The 17,500-nt window shown below is 38.8% G+C and overlaps 1 protein-coding gene and 1 non-coding gene across 5 annotated transcripts in view; both read right to left on the bottom strand.

The window, feature by feature from the left end:
* LOC138042050 (transient receptor potential cation channel subfamily A member 1-like) overlaps positions 1–17,500 on the bottom strand; it is a 74,812-nt gene that overhangs the window by 45,024 nt on the left and 12,288 nt on the right. For all 4 annotated transcript variants that reach the window (XM_068887787.1, XM_068887786.1, XM_068887785.1 and 1 more), the window contains exons 3-17: positions 16,498–16,673; positions 15,352–15,468; positions 14,446–14,554; positions 10,660–10,766; positions 8,765–8,812; positions 7,417–7,553; positions 6,386–6,434; positions 5,530–5,718; positions 4,525–4,617; positions 3,903–3,985; positions 3,279–3,440; positions 2,264–2,381; positions 1,421–1,590; positions 906–987; positions 136–195 (exon numbers count right to left, since the gene is read on the bottom strand). In XM_068887787.1, coding sequence (XP_068743888.1) covers positions 136–195; positions 906–987; positions 1,421–1,590; positions 2,264–2,381; positions 3,279–3,440; positions 3,903–3,985; positions 4,525–4,617; positions 5,530–5,718; positions 6,386–6,434; positions 7,417–7,553; positions 8,765–8,812; positions 10,660–10,766; positions 14,446–14,554; positions 15,352–15,468; positions 16,498–16,673 — 1,700 coding nt within the window. The remainder of the gene's footprint in view (positions 1–135; positions 196–905; positions 988–1,420; positions 1,591–2,263; positions 2,382–3,278; positions 3,441–3,902; positions 3,986–4,524; positions 4,618–5,529; positions 5,719–6,385; positions 6,435–7,416; positions 7,554–8,764; positions 8,813–10,659; positions 10,767–14,445; positions 14,555–15,351; positions 15,469–16,497; positions 16,674–17,500) is intronic.
* On the bottom strand, positions 11,046–11,127 carry Trnas-gcu (transfer RNA serine (anticodon GCU)). Its single transcript has one exon. It is a non-coding gene; the product is annotated as a tRNA-Ser (tRNA).

Below are 17,500 nucleotides of genomic sequence, written 5' to 3'. Positions count from 1 at the left end.
CGAAAATGGTTGGAAATTTGTTCTATTGGGAAATCTCATTCGCTTCAACCAAAACTGGTTACGGTTGAAACGGTTGATCCCAATAGAACACGACCTATATGTAATAAATCATATGTGGTTGTGATTAGAGCTTACCGAATAATCCTCAGTCTTTTCTTTGTCACCGGATTCTTCCACACACTTATCAAGAAATTTCTATAGGAACATAACAAAAGAAATGTAAAAATGTCATCTGTTGCAGTAGCTCGGTGGACAAATGGAATCTCTCCTTGCTCTGTTCGACCATCCAATAAAGAGAGTCCGCATTTTTTGTCTCAGCAGACTTAACTGATTAGAGTGTAATGTTAAGTGCTAGTTTTCTATCCCCATATGAACCATGTGAGCGTTAGCCTTACTAATGGAAATGGGCCCACACAAGGACAGAGAAAAACTCTCACCATCTCGAGATCAGATGGTCATAGGCTAATTCATATGCTTGTCGCCGAAAGCATTTATCTTTGAAGACCAATCTTATTTAACCTCGCCTATCGTAGAAAGCCTTATTGCAGCTTACTTGTAGGGGGAGCATGGATTGCGCAGTGGTGAGAGCAATCACCTCCCACCAATGTGGCGCGGGTTCTATTCCCAGTCTTGGCGTCATATGTAGGTTGAGTTTGATGGTCTTCTCTGCTTCTAGAGGTTTTTCTCAGGGTACTCCGGTTTTCCCCTCTCCACAAAAATCGATATTTGGTTTGAGTTAATTTCATTAGTGTCCCCAATTAGTGCTCTAATCCATTGACACTTAAATAAAGTTGTCATTATTATTATTATTTTCTCTTCAGTATAAATTCAGAAAAAACACATTTTGAGGACTTCTGCAATAAAGTAACTGTTAATAGCGGTTTTATTTCTCAGCTGTATCAAACCTCTGCAGCCAATGGCATCTTCATCACAAGTCGCTGTAGTTGAGTCAATCCCTCCTCGACACGATGACACATTTCCCTCCATCTGTGTGCCAAGTGGACAATTAAGAACATTAAACTTTCCCTCGAGACCAGTTTAGGAATCCACACTCTTTTCGCAGAGAGAATGGTTCGCCTGCATTTATTAATGGCTGATGGCTGTTGTTGTTTTGAAATCACAAGTGATCCCTCCAATCTGATTGCCCAGCTAAACAGTCAAAAAAAATTTTTATTAATCGAACAATTTTTTTTTCTTTTTAAAATCATGTCCTTTTGGTCGATCCATTACCATTAGAAAAATTTTAATATTAGACTCTCATGTTTATCGTTAATAATCTGACAGGGTTTCTTTCGGCATCACCATGCAAGAGCAATATAGTTGTCGTCATCATCATTATCAAAATCGAAATCTTCCGTCTTAGCCCACGTATTTTTGTAGCAAATCCAATACAGATATCTGATTAGTAGCGAACACTCACCGTCGGTGTTCAGCAATGGCCAAAACGACTTGCTCTTTTCCTGCTTCTATGGCAACATCTAAGGCATTCTGATTGTATCCATTATAAGTCGCGTTTTGGGATTCATTCGATAGCAGGTACGTCACTAAATCTGGATGGCCATTTTTAGCAGCCAGATGTAGGGCAGTGTCCTCAGGGTAAAGCAAGTGAAAAGTTAGCACGGAAAGTTGCTCAAAGTACTCCAACTTCTAGTTATTGTATAAAAAATCCAACGTTATTACAAAGGGATGCGATGTATCACGTATAAAAATTAATAGGGCTGTCACAAATTGATGTTCAGTGAACTTTGTATGCTTGTATGCTTCATAGCTTATTGCTCAGAGTAGAAAGCTTTGTTTACAAGTAGAGCATGCGCAAGGGTAAACACACAAAAGGATTTTGTAGGCATGCGTCAAGTGCAGAGGCGCGTACCAACTAAACTACTTTGAACGGTCACGGAGGCAAATGGAAAATCCACCGCAATGTGCTGATGCTATTCATCAAAACTTTCAAGTCATTTAGGGGCTGAACGGCAAAAAAACAGCAACAAAATAAATCGAATGGTAACTGACGTTGACATCATTGTTGCTTAAGAGATAAATCCATGACACTTAAAAAAAATATATCATGGGATTTTTTTACCTAGAAATTATAAACAAAGTCGTAATCTATCAGCACGCGTCATAACCAACGTACCACAGTTAGCAAAAGTAAACGAATTCATCCATTTATTCGAACTTTTATCTACTGGAAACTTATGAAATTTCAAGGCATTAACAGAGAATCAGAGGTGAATGCACGTTCAGGCCACCATGTAAGTCCTACCTGATCAGTGTTGTCTTCCACATTGATGCAGTTTGGGCACGCAGTGCAGATAAGCTGGACACTTTTTAGTGAACCTTTAGCTGCCGCAAAATGAAGAGGGGTACGACCATCTGTATCTCTGTAGACAAGAGTTGAATATTGAAAGATCTAAGATGAACGGTAGAGTTAAAAATGCCACGCAAAAACATAAGATCTGTATTGCCCGCCGTTGAGAATCCAGATCAAACAAAGATGTCTTAATTGCAATATTTGTTTGGTCTGGATTTTCGTCTTCTGTTTTCAAATCAAGTAATCGCAGTTCTTGGGTACAGGATACCAATTGGAGAAAGAATAAGTCGGGTTTTACAAATGTGTTTTAGTAGCCTGTAACCCTTACAAATTATCAATTTTAGATAAAACAATGTTATGTTTCCTCTTGAATTTTTTTCTTTATTACAATAGGCCTTTTTGCAGATACGGCGGCCATTTAGATTTCTATTGTTTCGAAAGACATTATGGGATGACCAGGGGGCAAATTAATATGCATTTGCCCCCTGGGCATCCCATAATAGCTATTCGAAACAATAAAATCAAAATGGCCGCCGTATCTACAAAAAGGTCTATTATTATTATTATTATTATTATTATTATTATTATTATTACCAATAGTAGTAGTAGTAGTAGCAGCAGCAGCAGCAGCAGCAGCAGCAGCAGCAGCAGCAGCAGCAGCAGTAGTAGTAGTAGTAGTAGTAGTAGTAGTAGTAGTAGTAGTAGTAGTAGTAGTAGTAGTAAGTGATAGTAGTATCCTTCGGGTAGCGATTCAACGTCGTTCCCGTTCGTTCTCGAGGGAGGAAGATAGAGAACATTGGGAAAAAGGGTGGTGGCGAATGTCGTAAGTATGCGTAAACGCTCAATTCTTAAATAAATTATTTAAATTTATGTTATTGAATTATTTAATGTATTTTAAATCATTAAATATTGATTAGTTTATAGTCACCGTCTAGTCATCAAAACAGTGTCAAAATGTAATTGTTACCTTTCGATAGTTGCCCCTCTGTCCAGCAGAAATTTAACAACCCTGTCTTGTCCATTGGAAGCAGCTAAATGAAGAGGGGTGAGGTCGCTTAAATTTCCCACATTCATCATACGAGTCTGTCGGCCTTCCATCAGCTTTTTTACAATAGGTAGCCACCCGTAACTAAAAGACGAAAAACGAAGAAAAACCTCAAGAGTTTTTTTGCCTGGTATGTTTTGATGGAGATAAATGCTTTTTAACTAAAGAGGCAGCCAGAAGTGACATATGCCATTCAAGGGCAATGGTATCCTCCAAATTTTCAAACAAATCGTCTCTGTAAAGGTGGAGACACTTAGCAATACCACAGGGGTGGCGCCGAGGCAAGCCTCAAGGGAAACATATCACTATCGGTTTTCGTCCGTTTCCAGCTGAACTAAAACGCGTTTTAAATTGCCGTCAAAGCATTAGGACGGGGAAGTGCAAGGGGGTTCATTCGTGGCCAGTTACTTTCACTGGTTTAAACTTTTTGTAATGTGCCCTAGTTTCTGAGTGTTCAGTTACCTGGAAACGTTTACTCGTAAAGGTGCAAAAAAATTCAATGTACTTAAATGTAGGTCACATTCTTATCAGTAGGGTCGTTCCAACCTGGCAGCTAGATGAAGAGGAGTCTCTAGTTTATTGTTCTTTAAACCTGGGTCTGTTCCGTTCTTCAGAAGCAGGAGTACGCTCTGTAAAATAATCATTGCGTTTGGTTGACAGTGCTTCTTAAAGATGAACCAATTTGTTAAATTAATACTGTTGTGTTTATTTGAATTCTCTCTCTCTCCACAAGGCACAACCAATTAACCGACCTCTGAGACCTCTTAATTCTGCAAAGAGTTTTCGACGCAGACTCGTTGTCGTTTACGGGAGGCCGATTGTACATTAGCTTGCGAACAGACCGTTCCAATTGATGGCGCATGCGCTGCCAAGGGCAAGCGAGGAGAGGTCGTTGGCCCACGTCTCAGTCCCTTTACTTCGACTACGCGCGCCTTTCGCCGGAAGAGCCAGTTCGCAAATTAATCGTCCATTTTTATTACTTTATTGTAGGATATAAACTAGGGGTTCTGCGAAGGGTAGATTACAATTTTTTAATGAAGACTATTCTTCGTTCTCGGCGCTATATATTTTCAAGTAGCAACCAAAACTAAAAAAGCTATGTCTGTTTTAGCTTTCCGAAAATAGAAAAGATACTTCGGTTGTGCTCAGCTGTCATGCGCATGCTTACCTTAAGGAACCCACCCTGTGCAGCGTAGTGAAGGGCTGTAGCTCCTGTGCTGTCTTGCTGATTTACAAGCTTCAGCTCTTGAACCTGTTGATCCTGTTTAAAATCAATCATTCGGAATAAGAATAACATGGAATAAAACAGGAGCATTTGTCACAGTCATCAAGCGTACAATTGAATAATTTTGAACAGGTGTTCTTTTTTTGAACGTCAATTAATGAGCTTTACACAACTTTTCTGGCACTTGAGGCCATGAGGGACAGAAGCCATTGATAAAAGGGAATTTGACTTTACACCGACAGAAGTAGGATAGCTATTCATTTCAGTTCAGTTAAACAATAAATAAATGCTAGCATTGCCTTTCAGTGAGGATGGAAATCGAATCCATGCGAGCAGAGCACACTTTATTAGGAATCCAACGACTCAATCAATTAGTTAACTCTTCACATTGATAACTTCCTCGTTAAGTCATCGCCGCATTGTGGGTAGACTAAAGAACTTGACCTCTCAGTGGCTTTTTTTATCGTTCACCAGCATTTGGTCATTTCACCATTTTACCCGCGTCCCTAAAGGTTTGCTGAGAAGCACTTTCAATCTCTCGTGTTACGAAAGGTAATTACAAGGGTTTGAAGCAGTATTCAGTATTCAGTATTCAGAACTCAGTTTTTGCTGACTTGCAAAGGTATATCTCTTTTACTAATTCAAGTTCAAAAAAATAAACAGAAGGAAATGAAACTTTAACTTGGAATTCGAAGTAACTGTACGGAATTAATGCAGTAAAGGTGAAAAGAAAATCGGCGAGGAAAGCGGTATAAGCTGGGGACTGGAGGAGGGATCTCCAGTCTTCCAATCGGCGCTTTGCTACAAGACTTCAATTTCACCAAGTTGATTTTTTAGCCACGTTCCCCGCTATCAAGCCTGGTCAAAGGCTAGCAGCAAAGCTTCTGCACTGCGCAAAATATCCAAAAACCTCCCCTTAGCTAGCAGGTAGTCCGTGCGTTATGATACCTTCAAAAGCCTCTCAATTGTCTTGTCCTGTCCTACTGCCCAGTGCAGCGCTGTTCGTCGTTTTTCATCTTCACATGTGACATCAGCTCCGTTTTCCAATAAGAGCGAAACAACTGCTGAGCAGCCATGGGCTGCTGCCAAAAGTAACGGTGTGCACTTTTCTCGGTCGCGTGGGTTTAAATCGACGCCCTGTAGAAAATTAAATTTACACTTAAAATTTTCTTGTCGTACTGAGTAGTGTTCAAAATCTATAAAAATAACTAACATTGTATATTCCTCGAACATTAAGTATTCTGTTAATTCGATTGAAAATCTTATTAAAATAGTGGGATTGAAGTAAGTGCCATTGGCTTTGGCTGGTACAGTTACTGAAATTTTGTATATCCGAAGAGCTACGAATTAACGTACTAGTTCTTTTTATAGCTTAAAAGAAATCAAGTCAGATGAACTCAAGAAGTACCTGTGCGAATTTCTGTAAGCGTCAGACGAAAAGATAGCGAGGATTACGAGCCATGAAGGCTTTTAAGGGCTCTTTTTAAGCGCTAGCCAGTTTTTGCATGAAAGAGCGCAAAGTAACGTTATCGTGGACAAATCGTTTGACCAAGCAAGGAAATGTCAGGTTGAAGGTTGAAATCTCAGTAACTACGAAATAAACAAATTACAAGGTGGAAAATCTTTGTACAGTATTTACGCACTCGACTCGTTGGTTTTGTATCAGAAACCTCTCATACGTTAACAACTCGCGCATAAATAGCTTTCGCGCGCACTTTCCATGAAGTAATCTGTTTGTCCGTTGACTGTAAATAAGTCTGAGAAAGCGATCACTGGAACTGGACTAACATTTAATTAGACTTACATGGTCCACAAGAAACTGGACAACAGCAACATGGTTATACATGGCGCACCTATAAGAAATACCAAATTCTTCATTCAAAAAATGATTCGATTCGTCAGTGTGAAAATACCTTGCTGGCGCATGTCAGATCACCCGGCCTTATCCCGGCACAAGGAGCTCTTCAAAACAAAATTAAAATTAAGGAACGAGGGGAAAAGAGAAAATCTAGAAAGAGGAGATGAAAAAATTTCCTCGGGAGCACACCCCACTTCCCCCCTTCGCCCCTTACCCCCCCCCCCCCTCCCCTCCCATCCATCCAAAGGAAAGAATACAGACCACTACAAAAATGGTTAGTTATGCAGAAACCGACGCCGCCGAGTCCCCTTCCCCATTCCACCCTTCCGCTCTCCAAATGAAGTAATGTTTTAAAAAAATAAATTTTAAAACGCTGTAAAATGAAAATTTAACACCGACGTTTCGGCAAAACTGTGTTCGTCAAAGTGGTAATCTGAAAATGATTTGAAAATAGCGTAATACAAACTAATATGCATGCACGAACACTTTGACATAAAATCCGCGCGTGCTAGGCCATTATAATTACAAGCGTGTGACCTAGAATGTAAAGTCCAAATTCACTCCATTGGGCGCTAGGGTCTTTAAATCAAAAATTCAGCGCATCTTTTCTCCCCCGCATGTTGTTCATCCCTAAAGACTGTGCGCAAGGCCGACATTTGAATGTCCTTCTTTGAATGATCTGCTCCACAGAAATGCTGGGGCATGGGAAGGTCTTTTGTGTTGTGAATACCGTCAAGACTATGTTTCCTATATCGATCTCCAAGACGCCTACTCGTCTCCCCGATTTATACCAATCCTGGACATTTCATACACAAAATGCAGTACAATACGTTCGAGGATTTGCATGCGAATTGTTCCTCCTCACTGTAAAACACCCTGTTGGTTGTTATTTTAGTTATTTTAGTTATTTTCTGAAATAAAATAGGCCAAGAAATGAAGACAAATGACTCTCTACGTCACAATTTAACAGCTCTTACCTATGTAAAGGAGTCATGTCTTCTTTATCCAACAAAGGATACTGGAAAGGAGCTGAATCGTGCTCGTATAAGCATTGTAGGATTTCTAGTGCTCCGAGACGACATGCCAAATGTATGGCAGTTCTACCATCTCGCCTCTAATGTTATAACACAAAAAAGGTAAAACTTTATAAGCCAGCTTCTATAAATACAACAATCTGCCATATTTACGTTTAAGATATGAGTTACAATAACATTCTACGCGATGTAGGAAAAACGGAAGCAGTTTGGAAACAGGTACTGTAACAAAATGATCTCGCGTTTGTAGAAAACTACCTTTTTCAGCTCAGGCAATTATATAGATTAACTTAAAATTGTCAGTATTCCGAACACCTTGTTTAACTTGCTAGTGAAACATTGGTCTCGTTTTGATGATAAATCTTTGCCACACGGCTTACAAAAGGGCACTTTGTGACCAGTGACAAAGGACAAATAGATCCATGCCTCAGACCCGCCTGGTCGTAGGTCACATTTTACTAACTCGTATTAGGAGTAATTGTGAGGTAAAAGTGGGAGCGGGGGTTGCTATACGCTGACCAGGAAAAATCTTCAAGGCTCCCTCGAGAGTTATTATCTCCTTACCTTTAATAAGGTCAACGAAGAGGCTCTTCTTCTTTCTTTAAATTCACTGTGACAGATTTTATACGCATAACACTAAAATCTGATGGACTCCGAGTTTCTGAAACCGCCGCAAATGTCATCTTTTAAGAGAGTATGAATTGAGAGAGCGAACAGAGCGAGCCTCCATGCTTGGTTCCATTCCCATGAAAATTATCTGCAATCTACTATTAGTACCATGTCATACTGTGACTGGTTATTTCGAAGTCAACACCTTATTGGTCAGTTGGTATGAAAGTGGACCGCGCGGTCAGGGTAACTGGAGACAAAAATAGCCTTCGCAGCGCAGGCGCGATCTAAAATTGGTATAATTATCATGGGGCACAGAAATTCGCTCATAAAATAAATCATATTCTTAAATTCTCCTGCTTCTTTATGATGCTGCAATAACCATAACATGACTCCCACAGGCCCTATTGAACGGTAAACCTTTAAAATCTTAGAGCTGAAAAACATGTCAGGCTGACCGTTTGACCACATCTCTCAATTTTATGTATAAATTAGGAATTTCCATGTTTGTAGAGATTAAAGCATTTTAATCCAGCATTTTTTGTGGCGGAAAAATGCTGCATCATTCTCTCTACTCTGATCAACGTGGTTCGAATGAGTGGGAAAAAAAAATCAATCTTTGTGAAATGTAATGTCCGTTTAACCGGGGCTTATGGATTAAACATCGCTAAACCCACCATACCTTGACAGCTGTTATTGAACATCCGTACTCCAGACATAATTTGACAGCCTGCGAAAAAGGCAACAGCAACGCAGACACAGTACATTAATTTAAAAAGTTGGTAAGATTAGGCTTCTCGCAATTATAATAAGGGGCAAACCATTTGACATTTGATATGTGACTGTTTAAAATTCCATTTTTTCCAATTGGGAATTTGATTAATTTAAGCTCTTGTATCAATAAAATTAATTGTAATAACCTAATATTAAGCCAGTGTACGGGGTTGACAGGCCTGCATAACTTCCAAGTGTGTGTTTTAGCCTTTTTTCATATCTCTTGGCTCTCATGAGTATATCTTTGAGGGAAAGCCCTCTTTTGTATGAAATGAGGGGCGGAGCACAGATTTTGCCCAGTAGTAGATTTGTTTCTATTAAATGCCATTTTGTCATGGGGATTTGTTTAAGGTTTGGCACCGATTCTTTTGTTTTTTCTCTGTTTTCCTTCTGTTTTGGTTCGAGGGCTAGTCTTCAAATTTTAATTCATAGAGGGTTGTCAGAATAAATGGGTAAACCTCTCTCAATAAAGCGTGATCTGAAGCTTTTGATTTTCTCTTCAAATATTTCCTAAGAGGAGATTGTTCTCAGAAGTGTTAGAGCCTCTCCTTTGATGAAACCTTTTTTTTTTACTCCTGGCGGGTAGGACGAGGTGAAGTATATATATTGAAGTGTCTCGGTAGGCTTGAAGTGTGTCACTTGCACTTATGCATATCCATTACGACATGCAAATAGACCTTGAAGAAGTGATGGAGCTTTTTGCTACCATGCATCCGCGAATGGTAGAGCTATCAAATTTGCTGTGACACTTAATTTTACGGTGGCCCCTTGTTGTGATGCGGACTGTTAGTGTTATACCAATAATGCACTAGATTTTTGTATAGTAGGGAATTAAGGGACTTACAATACTAGAGCGATCCAAACTGACGTTTGATTAAAAGCGCTTTTTCTTCCCTACCCTCACCCTAAGCTAAACGTTTTTCGTCAGACATATGGATACGAATGCCCCTTGAAATACTCTAGCTACGGGCCTGAGTAGTGGTGTTGAGATGGGAGGCTTGTTAACATATTAGACTGTTTCCTATGCTCGGCGTACTGTTTGGATACCTTTCTCTTTGGTATGTTGGTATAGAGGCTCGTTAATTACGTCTATTGAAACAAATATTAGTATAGCGTTCGCTGTTACTTTTTTTTATGAAATGAATGGAGTCCGTTGAATCTTTGGGATAAGATTCGTGAGAGCTCTTTTATTTTGAGTTGTAAAAAGCATCGAGACATTTTATATGTAGAATGCGTTTTTAAGAACTTTTATTATTATTATTATTATTATTATTATTATTATTATTATCATTATTATTATTATTATAAGACTTCTGTTGTTTTGCAGTAGGTAGAGCTGTGCCACTCTATGTTGGAGTGAAAGCAAAATCCTGCAGCAGATAATCTCCAAAAATAAATTCTTGCACTGCTTCTTGACTGAAAAAAAATATCTGCCTCGTTGGTCAGTGGGGAAAAGAATTCTTACCACCCCCCCCCCCCCCCCCAAAAAAAAAAAAGTCCAATGGTTCGCCCCTTAAGGAGATTGACAATGTGAGCTGTTAACCCCGATAAGTGAATGTAAAAATGTACCTTTTTATGGATGGTAACCCGTAGATGCTCGGAAAAAATCACTATAATTTCGAGAAATCACTTTTGAGACAATTTCGGTCCTAGTAGTAAAGCGGGATAATTGATAGTTTAATTCATACCCTTGCTCGCACGAGTTTCCTATTGCTCAGTGATACAGCATCCGAACTTGTAATCGGATTTCTTCCGAGCATCTGCGAGTCACCAACGGCAAGATTAGCCTTCCTTATACTTTACCTTCAGAACACCACTATCAATTGCAAGATGAAGCAACGAGCTTCCTTCAAAGTCAACACCGTAAAGAAGTTCTTGTTTCACTTTTGTTCCTTTCTGAACTTCGTTACCTGAAGTATAAAAATGTACAAAAAATTTATATTTTTTCTAATTTTACGTGTCGGACGGCATTGTCCAAAGTTGGCAAAAACAAATAGCTAGAGTAACTAATATAATAATATATTATAAGTTTTTAAAGTGTTTATGACAACAAATTTCTGCGTTCTATCATCGAGTGCAGCCAATCCTGACCGTGGTATAAATCACTGACTTTGCAGCCATGTGTATAACTGGACTTGTTTCAATGAGATTTAACGGAAATGGGAAATGGGAAAAAAGGAAGTAATCCACGACGAGGATGGGATTCGAACCCACGCGTGCAGAGCACATTGGATTAGCAGTCCAACGCCTTAACCACTCGGCCACCTCGTCGACGTGTTTTTGCAGAATAAGAAAACCTTTTTGGACACCCTCAGCAAAATATTCTACTTAGAAAATCGTTCCATATCTGTAATTATAATAAAGCTTCGGACATTTATTACTGGGTTGCCGTATGGCAATCCCAGTCGGAAAATGGGTAGATTTTTCGTTTTTTTTTTTTAATTTTAAAAAAAGGTCTTGCCTGTCACTCCCCTGGTAAGTGGTGTCTTTGTGCATAGAGCCTTCTGCGCGTATTTTCTTAGGATCGAGAGGGTAGCGGAAATGCGTAGATTTCTCTGGTGGACACAGGAGAATCATTAACTTAACCTGCAATGGCGTCGAAAGTCATGTAACGCGAATGGCGTTTTAGTGGATTCTTAAATAAAATACGCCCTTATAGAGCTCAATAATGGAAACCTGGAAACCAGTTCAACACCTGGAATCTCAAAAGCGACGAGTAATCGACTTTAACAACAATCTATCGCCCGTCGAGCCGAAAACAAAGTGAGCTGTATTTCTAAAATAACATTTAACCAAGTGTGCTGTTATGTAGAACACTGAAACCAAATGGAAAATTCTCTGGTAACTTATGGGTTCAACAAAGACAGAGAACGATTGAACGAATCGAACAACTTACGTGTATCTGTGATCAACTCTGCACAGTCTTCAGGTAAAAAAATAATTGGAAATGTAACAGCCAAGAATTATTTGAAAGAAAGCTTGTCGTATATTTTGTGCTTCATTATTCAAGGAAAAGGTTCTTCATGGAAACGGTTTGATCCTGAAATTTAGTTTGTTGCAATATTGCGCATATTTGACACTATTGAGTTTCTTCTCTTCACGCACGTAATGAAATAGAAGGGGTTTTTGCTCTAATAGCAAATATGTTGTTTGTTTCAAAAAATTGTTTGCTGGAAAAGGTGGCCTTTATGAATTCATCATGTTTTATGATATGCGAGCTTAACTGGATAGTTTTTATGGCAATAGTAAAGAATTTTCTTGTCAAAATGAGGTTAGCGTCTTTCTGGTGTGTTAAATCGTGAGTTTGTATTTGCCGTCTGCCGCGTAACCTTGATTTCCACTCTCAAAATTACCTCCAGAACCTACTTTTTGCGTAGAATAAGCTTTTAGAATGATGTTCTTGTTTTGCATAAAGCAAGCTAACAAAATATGTACCTTGCTGAGTTGGCATTTGTTAGCGTTAATAGTATTTTCGGTCCGATGCTTCTGTTTTCTGAGGGGTATACTGTTTTGGTCTCCCATCCAAACACTAACCCCGCCGGACATAGTTTAACCTCAGTGAACTTTAGTATTACAAAGCTGTCAGATGCTCAGAGGGTACGCTTAAAGTTGTGGTGAAAGAAGTTGCGAGGGAACTTGAAAATTATCAACATGTCAGCCCACGAGCCAGTGTTTCTCGCCTCTCTTTTATTTGTTATTCTTCAGAGACTGGAATGCTGTAGTTCAATACCACACAATTCAGTGCCTTCTGATTTTCTGTAACACGTACCACAGGCAACCCAGTGTATGCTTCATGGAAGCATCTCCTTTCATAACGAACACATCTCGCATGTTAACTAACGTTTTCAACGTTTCCGTTTCACAGCTTTGAGACTTTCAATTTAAACCTTATCAGTATAAACACGATCACCTGCTACATCAACCAAATCTGCTTTATCCGCCATCGAGAATTTATTTCTCTTGAGAGCTAATTCATTTGACTTTTGTTGCCTGTTCGATTCGTGCAAGTTTCTTACTTGACGAAATTAACAATGCTGAGTGTAACTTTCGAGGTTGAATGCCGGTTCTTTTCCAATTTTTTTTGGATACCAAGAGCACTTGCGAAGTTTTACTTTCTCAGCATAGTTTTAAACCGCGCAAAAATACCCCTGTATTAGTAAGCACCAATAATAGGAAACCCCAGTATCTTGAGAAGCGTAGAACATATGCGCAATAACAATAGTATGCACCGTCTTTAAACGATGATAAGACCAAATTCCTCATCATTAGTTCTAAACAAAAACTTTCTAAATTGTATACCTGTTCAATACGTGTTGGCAACACAGATGTTTACCCTGTTAACCATGTAAGAAAGCTAGGCTCGTTGTTTGACTCGAACGTGTCAATGTCGACGAATATCAATAAGTTAAGCAGCACTGCCTTCTTTCATCTTCATAATATTCGACGTATAAGGAAGTTTTTAGATCGTAAAAGTCTTATAACTTTGGTTCATGCTTTCGTGTCTAACGGTAAACCGACTTGATTAATGTAACAGTCTATTCTATGGACATCCGAACACTGAAATCTGTAAGTTGCAAAGCTTAAGAGTACAGAATGCTGAGGCCAGACTTGTTTACAACTCGTCTAAGTTTACTTCTGGTACTGTACGAGCTTCACCGGCTGCCAGTGCGGTTCCATATATCTTTTAAATTACTTTTAATCGTTTTTAAGACTTTGCTTCGTCAGTCATCTCTGTAAATTAGTAAATTAATCTCCGTAAGGAAACAAATTCCTCCTGCCGGATGCGCTCTAACGCTAGATTTCTATTGGATTTCCCGTGTGGGAAGATGTTACCTTCATTTAGTGACAGGTCTTTTTCTGTCGCTGCCCCCACACTGTGGAATGGCCCACCACTTTCGATCAGGAAATCAAACAGTTCAAATTTTTCACTCAAAGACCCACTTTTTTAAAATTAGCTTTTAATTCTTAGTATTATTTTAACAAGATTTATAGTATTTAGGTTGTAATGCGCCTTTGATCATTGCATGTTAAAAGGCGCAATATAAGTTACAATTTATTATTATTATTATTATTATTATTATTATTATTGCATGGATGCTTCAAGATAAATTTAAGTCAAACGATGATAAGGCAAATTCCTCATCATTGGTTCTGAACAACACTTTCTAAATTACATACCTAAATTACACGAATACCTCGACAGATCTGTATTTATTTATCCTTTTACAAAAATTACCTTACATGACAGTCGGACCTTATCAAGTCTGATAGAATGGCTTTTAATTGACGGGATCCGCGATCCAAACAAGAAAACTACTTTGACCAATCACAACCTGCACATATAGGGCGTTGAACCAATCAGAATGTAACTCGTTCAAAGAGCGGGAAAATGCGCGGCGCACATTCAAGTAGTTGTGGTTTTAACTCTCATGGGTTGACAAAATAGCGAGCCCCTCTAATACCAAATTCAAAAGCTTTGCTCCTCTTTGGATAAGTAATAACTTTTGCCATTTTCATAGCCGCTGAGGGAAAGCTTTTTTATGACATAGTAGTTGCAAATTATTGGAAAACAATGAATATTACGTTTACATTTCTTGAAGAATAATGCCATGATGTCAGCTGAACCTTTCTGTGCCGCCATACTTAGCGGAGTCATGTGATCCACTCCTCTGGCGGTAACTCTCGCCCCGCAATCCAACTGTAAAGTAATCAATAATAAAAACGTTTCTTAAAAGCTGTGACTTGGTGCAATGTTTCCCTTCTTCTAAAGGATTTGCTTTTATAAAGTTCCCGTAAAGGCCGATTTGTCGACTCGGCTCATCTACTCGACGCCATGGTGGCATGTTCAACACTCAATTTTCTGATTCATGAAATTAAACTTTGCTTGATTAAACAACTTGCACCGACACCTTTAAAGGAGCACCCACGGAAAACAAATTGGGGTAACATAATCGTGCCGTTGGGTCAAAAATTCCCGAACGACCCGTGCACGGATACGGTGACGCCAACAGCTTGGATAGACAAAGGACGTAGCTTGTAAACACTAAAAAAATTTAACAAATAAACAATTTCTCTGCTTCTGGATGTCATGACTTCAGTTGCGTTTTCATTGTTTTCCATTGTTGATTCCCACTGATCGAAGCAATGACGATAGTCTTTATTTTTTGGAGAGTATTTAGAAACAGTGGGGAAGAATTTTTAATTCTGCTTTTTTTACCCTCTTCTCTGTGCCACTCCGCACTATCAGCCTGAAGTCAGGCTCTCTTTTTGGGAAAAATCTTAGATGTCTGATTCGACAAATGTCGTAATGTAAAAAGCTATGGGACAGATTTTAATAATGCACCATTCAAGAGAAAATCGAAACTAAAGTTTCCACTTAATTCAATGTAGAGCCTGTTCACAGGTTCGCGTTGCCAGATCCGCTCGTTTTGGCCAGGGTCAGCCAGATTGCAGGAAATTCATTGAGGAATAGGAAATTTGGTTCGCACAGCTTACCATTTTCTGACAGATTTCAAGAGCGTTTCTATGTTCAAGGTGAGCAGCATTGTGTAGTGGTGTGTACTTATTTCTTCCTTCAATATTGACGTTGGTAACCTTGTGGTTCAGTAAGGCCTTAATAAAGACAGGAAGAGATTCGTTAGAGCTACAGAGCGTAAAGTTAAAAAAAAAACACTAAAAATCAGATTTGATAGACTGAACTTTGAACTTTGAACTTTGAAACCATTGACAGAAGATAAAGTGGCGAATCTAAACAGTCTTAATACTGCCTTTTATCCTCACACGCCCAAAGCGGGTAGGAAAAAAATTCAATTGGGGATGGGGTTGGAGAAGATGGGAATTACGGGGACATTCTGGGGCACCCCACTGGCAAAAAGGAACACGGGTTTGATGAGATGACAAAGGCCCTTAGGGTCTTGCTATTCAAGACGACACTCGAAAGAAGAAGATTAAGCGAAAGTAAGCGACCACGAAATGGTTATATCAAATTAAAGAGAAAAACAATAAAATATCATTGAAGATTTTGAGTACAAATATTTCCGCAGCGTTTGATCTCAGAGGAATCATGAACAGGGTGTTTAAATTTTTATATTGCATAACTCCATTGACATATATTTGGCTGATAGAACTTATTCACTGTCTTGGCCACACTTTTAACAAAGAAAATAGGAAATATTTAGACATAGTTTAATGCTACTTTGGTTTGAAGAAATTTGAATGTAGCTTCGAAAGTTACGATTCAAAGACCCAACGTTTCCACATTCCTCCGGCTGGTGTCTTCATCGAGACGGTGTGATCCAGTGTTATCGCAAGAGACGCTAATTACCATTAATAGGAGAGTTCTTTCCCTTTTTAGCAAATTGGGAGCGTATAAAAGGACTATTGTCATAACTTTGGATCGCCCCTGATAAAGACAATAGACAAAAGTGTGGAAACCCAGGGTCTTCGAATCGTGACTTCAAACGGGAGTAGCATGCATCAGAGTACGTCTGATTGTTAATCTGATTGTAACGTGAACTGTAAGAAAATATTCATCTAAGATTTCCGGACTCCACCATGGATACAATTCGTTTATACCACCGTGATATCATGGACACACGCCTTATTTCGCAGGAACAATATGAACCACGCACGCAAACATACCTCTACCACTTCCACGTTTCCAGTCCGCACTGCAGCGTGCAAAGGAGCCTCCTCACGGTGGTCTTTAATATTTGGGTCTGCATGATTGTACAGAAGGTATTTCACCGTGTCGGCCTGTCCGGCTGATACAGCACAATGTAGAGCTGTCTTTCCATAACTGTCTCTTTTATCAATATCTATGTTAAAAATAAGTTTTATTACCCATTTGAAAACGCATTGTCGAACCATGTAATAGGTTGAAGAATTTCCTTTAAGGTAATTCCTTGGTATTGCATTGCGCAAGGGAACCTCCACTCCAAGAACAAATGAAAGGAATTAACCTGTATAGGTTAAATCACTTGAAAAAGTTTTCAAAGAAAGAGTTTGTATCCGAAATATAAAAGCTTTAGAATCGCCTATTTTAGCTTTTAAGTTCCTGGGCGCGGCCATGTTAAATAATTGTGTCGTTTTATTATACAATTTTCTTATTTATTTGTTGTTAGTTTAATTCATTTTAGTTGAACTTTTTTTTATATTTTAATTGCTGTTTAATAATATATATATATTTTATCTTTTATAAATTTTATATGTAATGCGCGATAGATCATTTTTATGAATTTCGCGCAGTATAAGTGATTAAATCATTCATTCATTCATTCAATAGGTCTTTATGTCAGAAACAATAGAAAGCTTAAGCAAAGACAACGGCGATGGCAACGAGAACGTCACAAATTTTGTCTATTTAGTGGGCAAAAACAATAACCTTATATTTTTCAATTTTGTCCATTTCTTTGCCGTGATCTGCAAAACAACAACGTAAAATTGCCAAATTTGAGGTTTTTGGAGAACGTCAGCACTTGGGAGATAAATTTTCATTTTTTCCCCTACATTAAGCGCTCTCATAACGGTTCATTCCTGAGGAAATCCCACACCTTTGTCATATTCAAAAGTTTGGAATAGTCGCGAAGTGATTGCAATAACGCGAATTTATGTTTTGAGATGACGCTCTCGTTGCTGTTCTCAA

Source organism: Montipora capricornis, chromosome 3 (assembly GCF_036669925.1).
Source record: "Montipora capricornis isolate CH-2021 chromosome 3, ASM3666992v2, whole genome shotgun sequence".
In the NCBI taxonomy this organism is placed as follows: Eukaryota; Metazoa; Cnidaria; class Anthozoa; order Scleractinia; family Acroporidae; genus Montipora; species Montipora capricornis.
The sequence above is the reverse complement of the archived record's forward strand: the minus strand, read 5'-3'. Positions and strand labels throughout refer to the sequence as shown.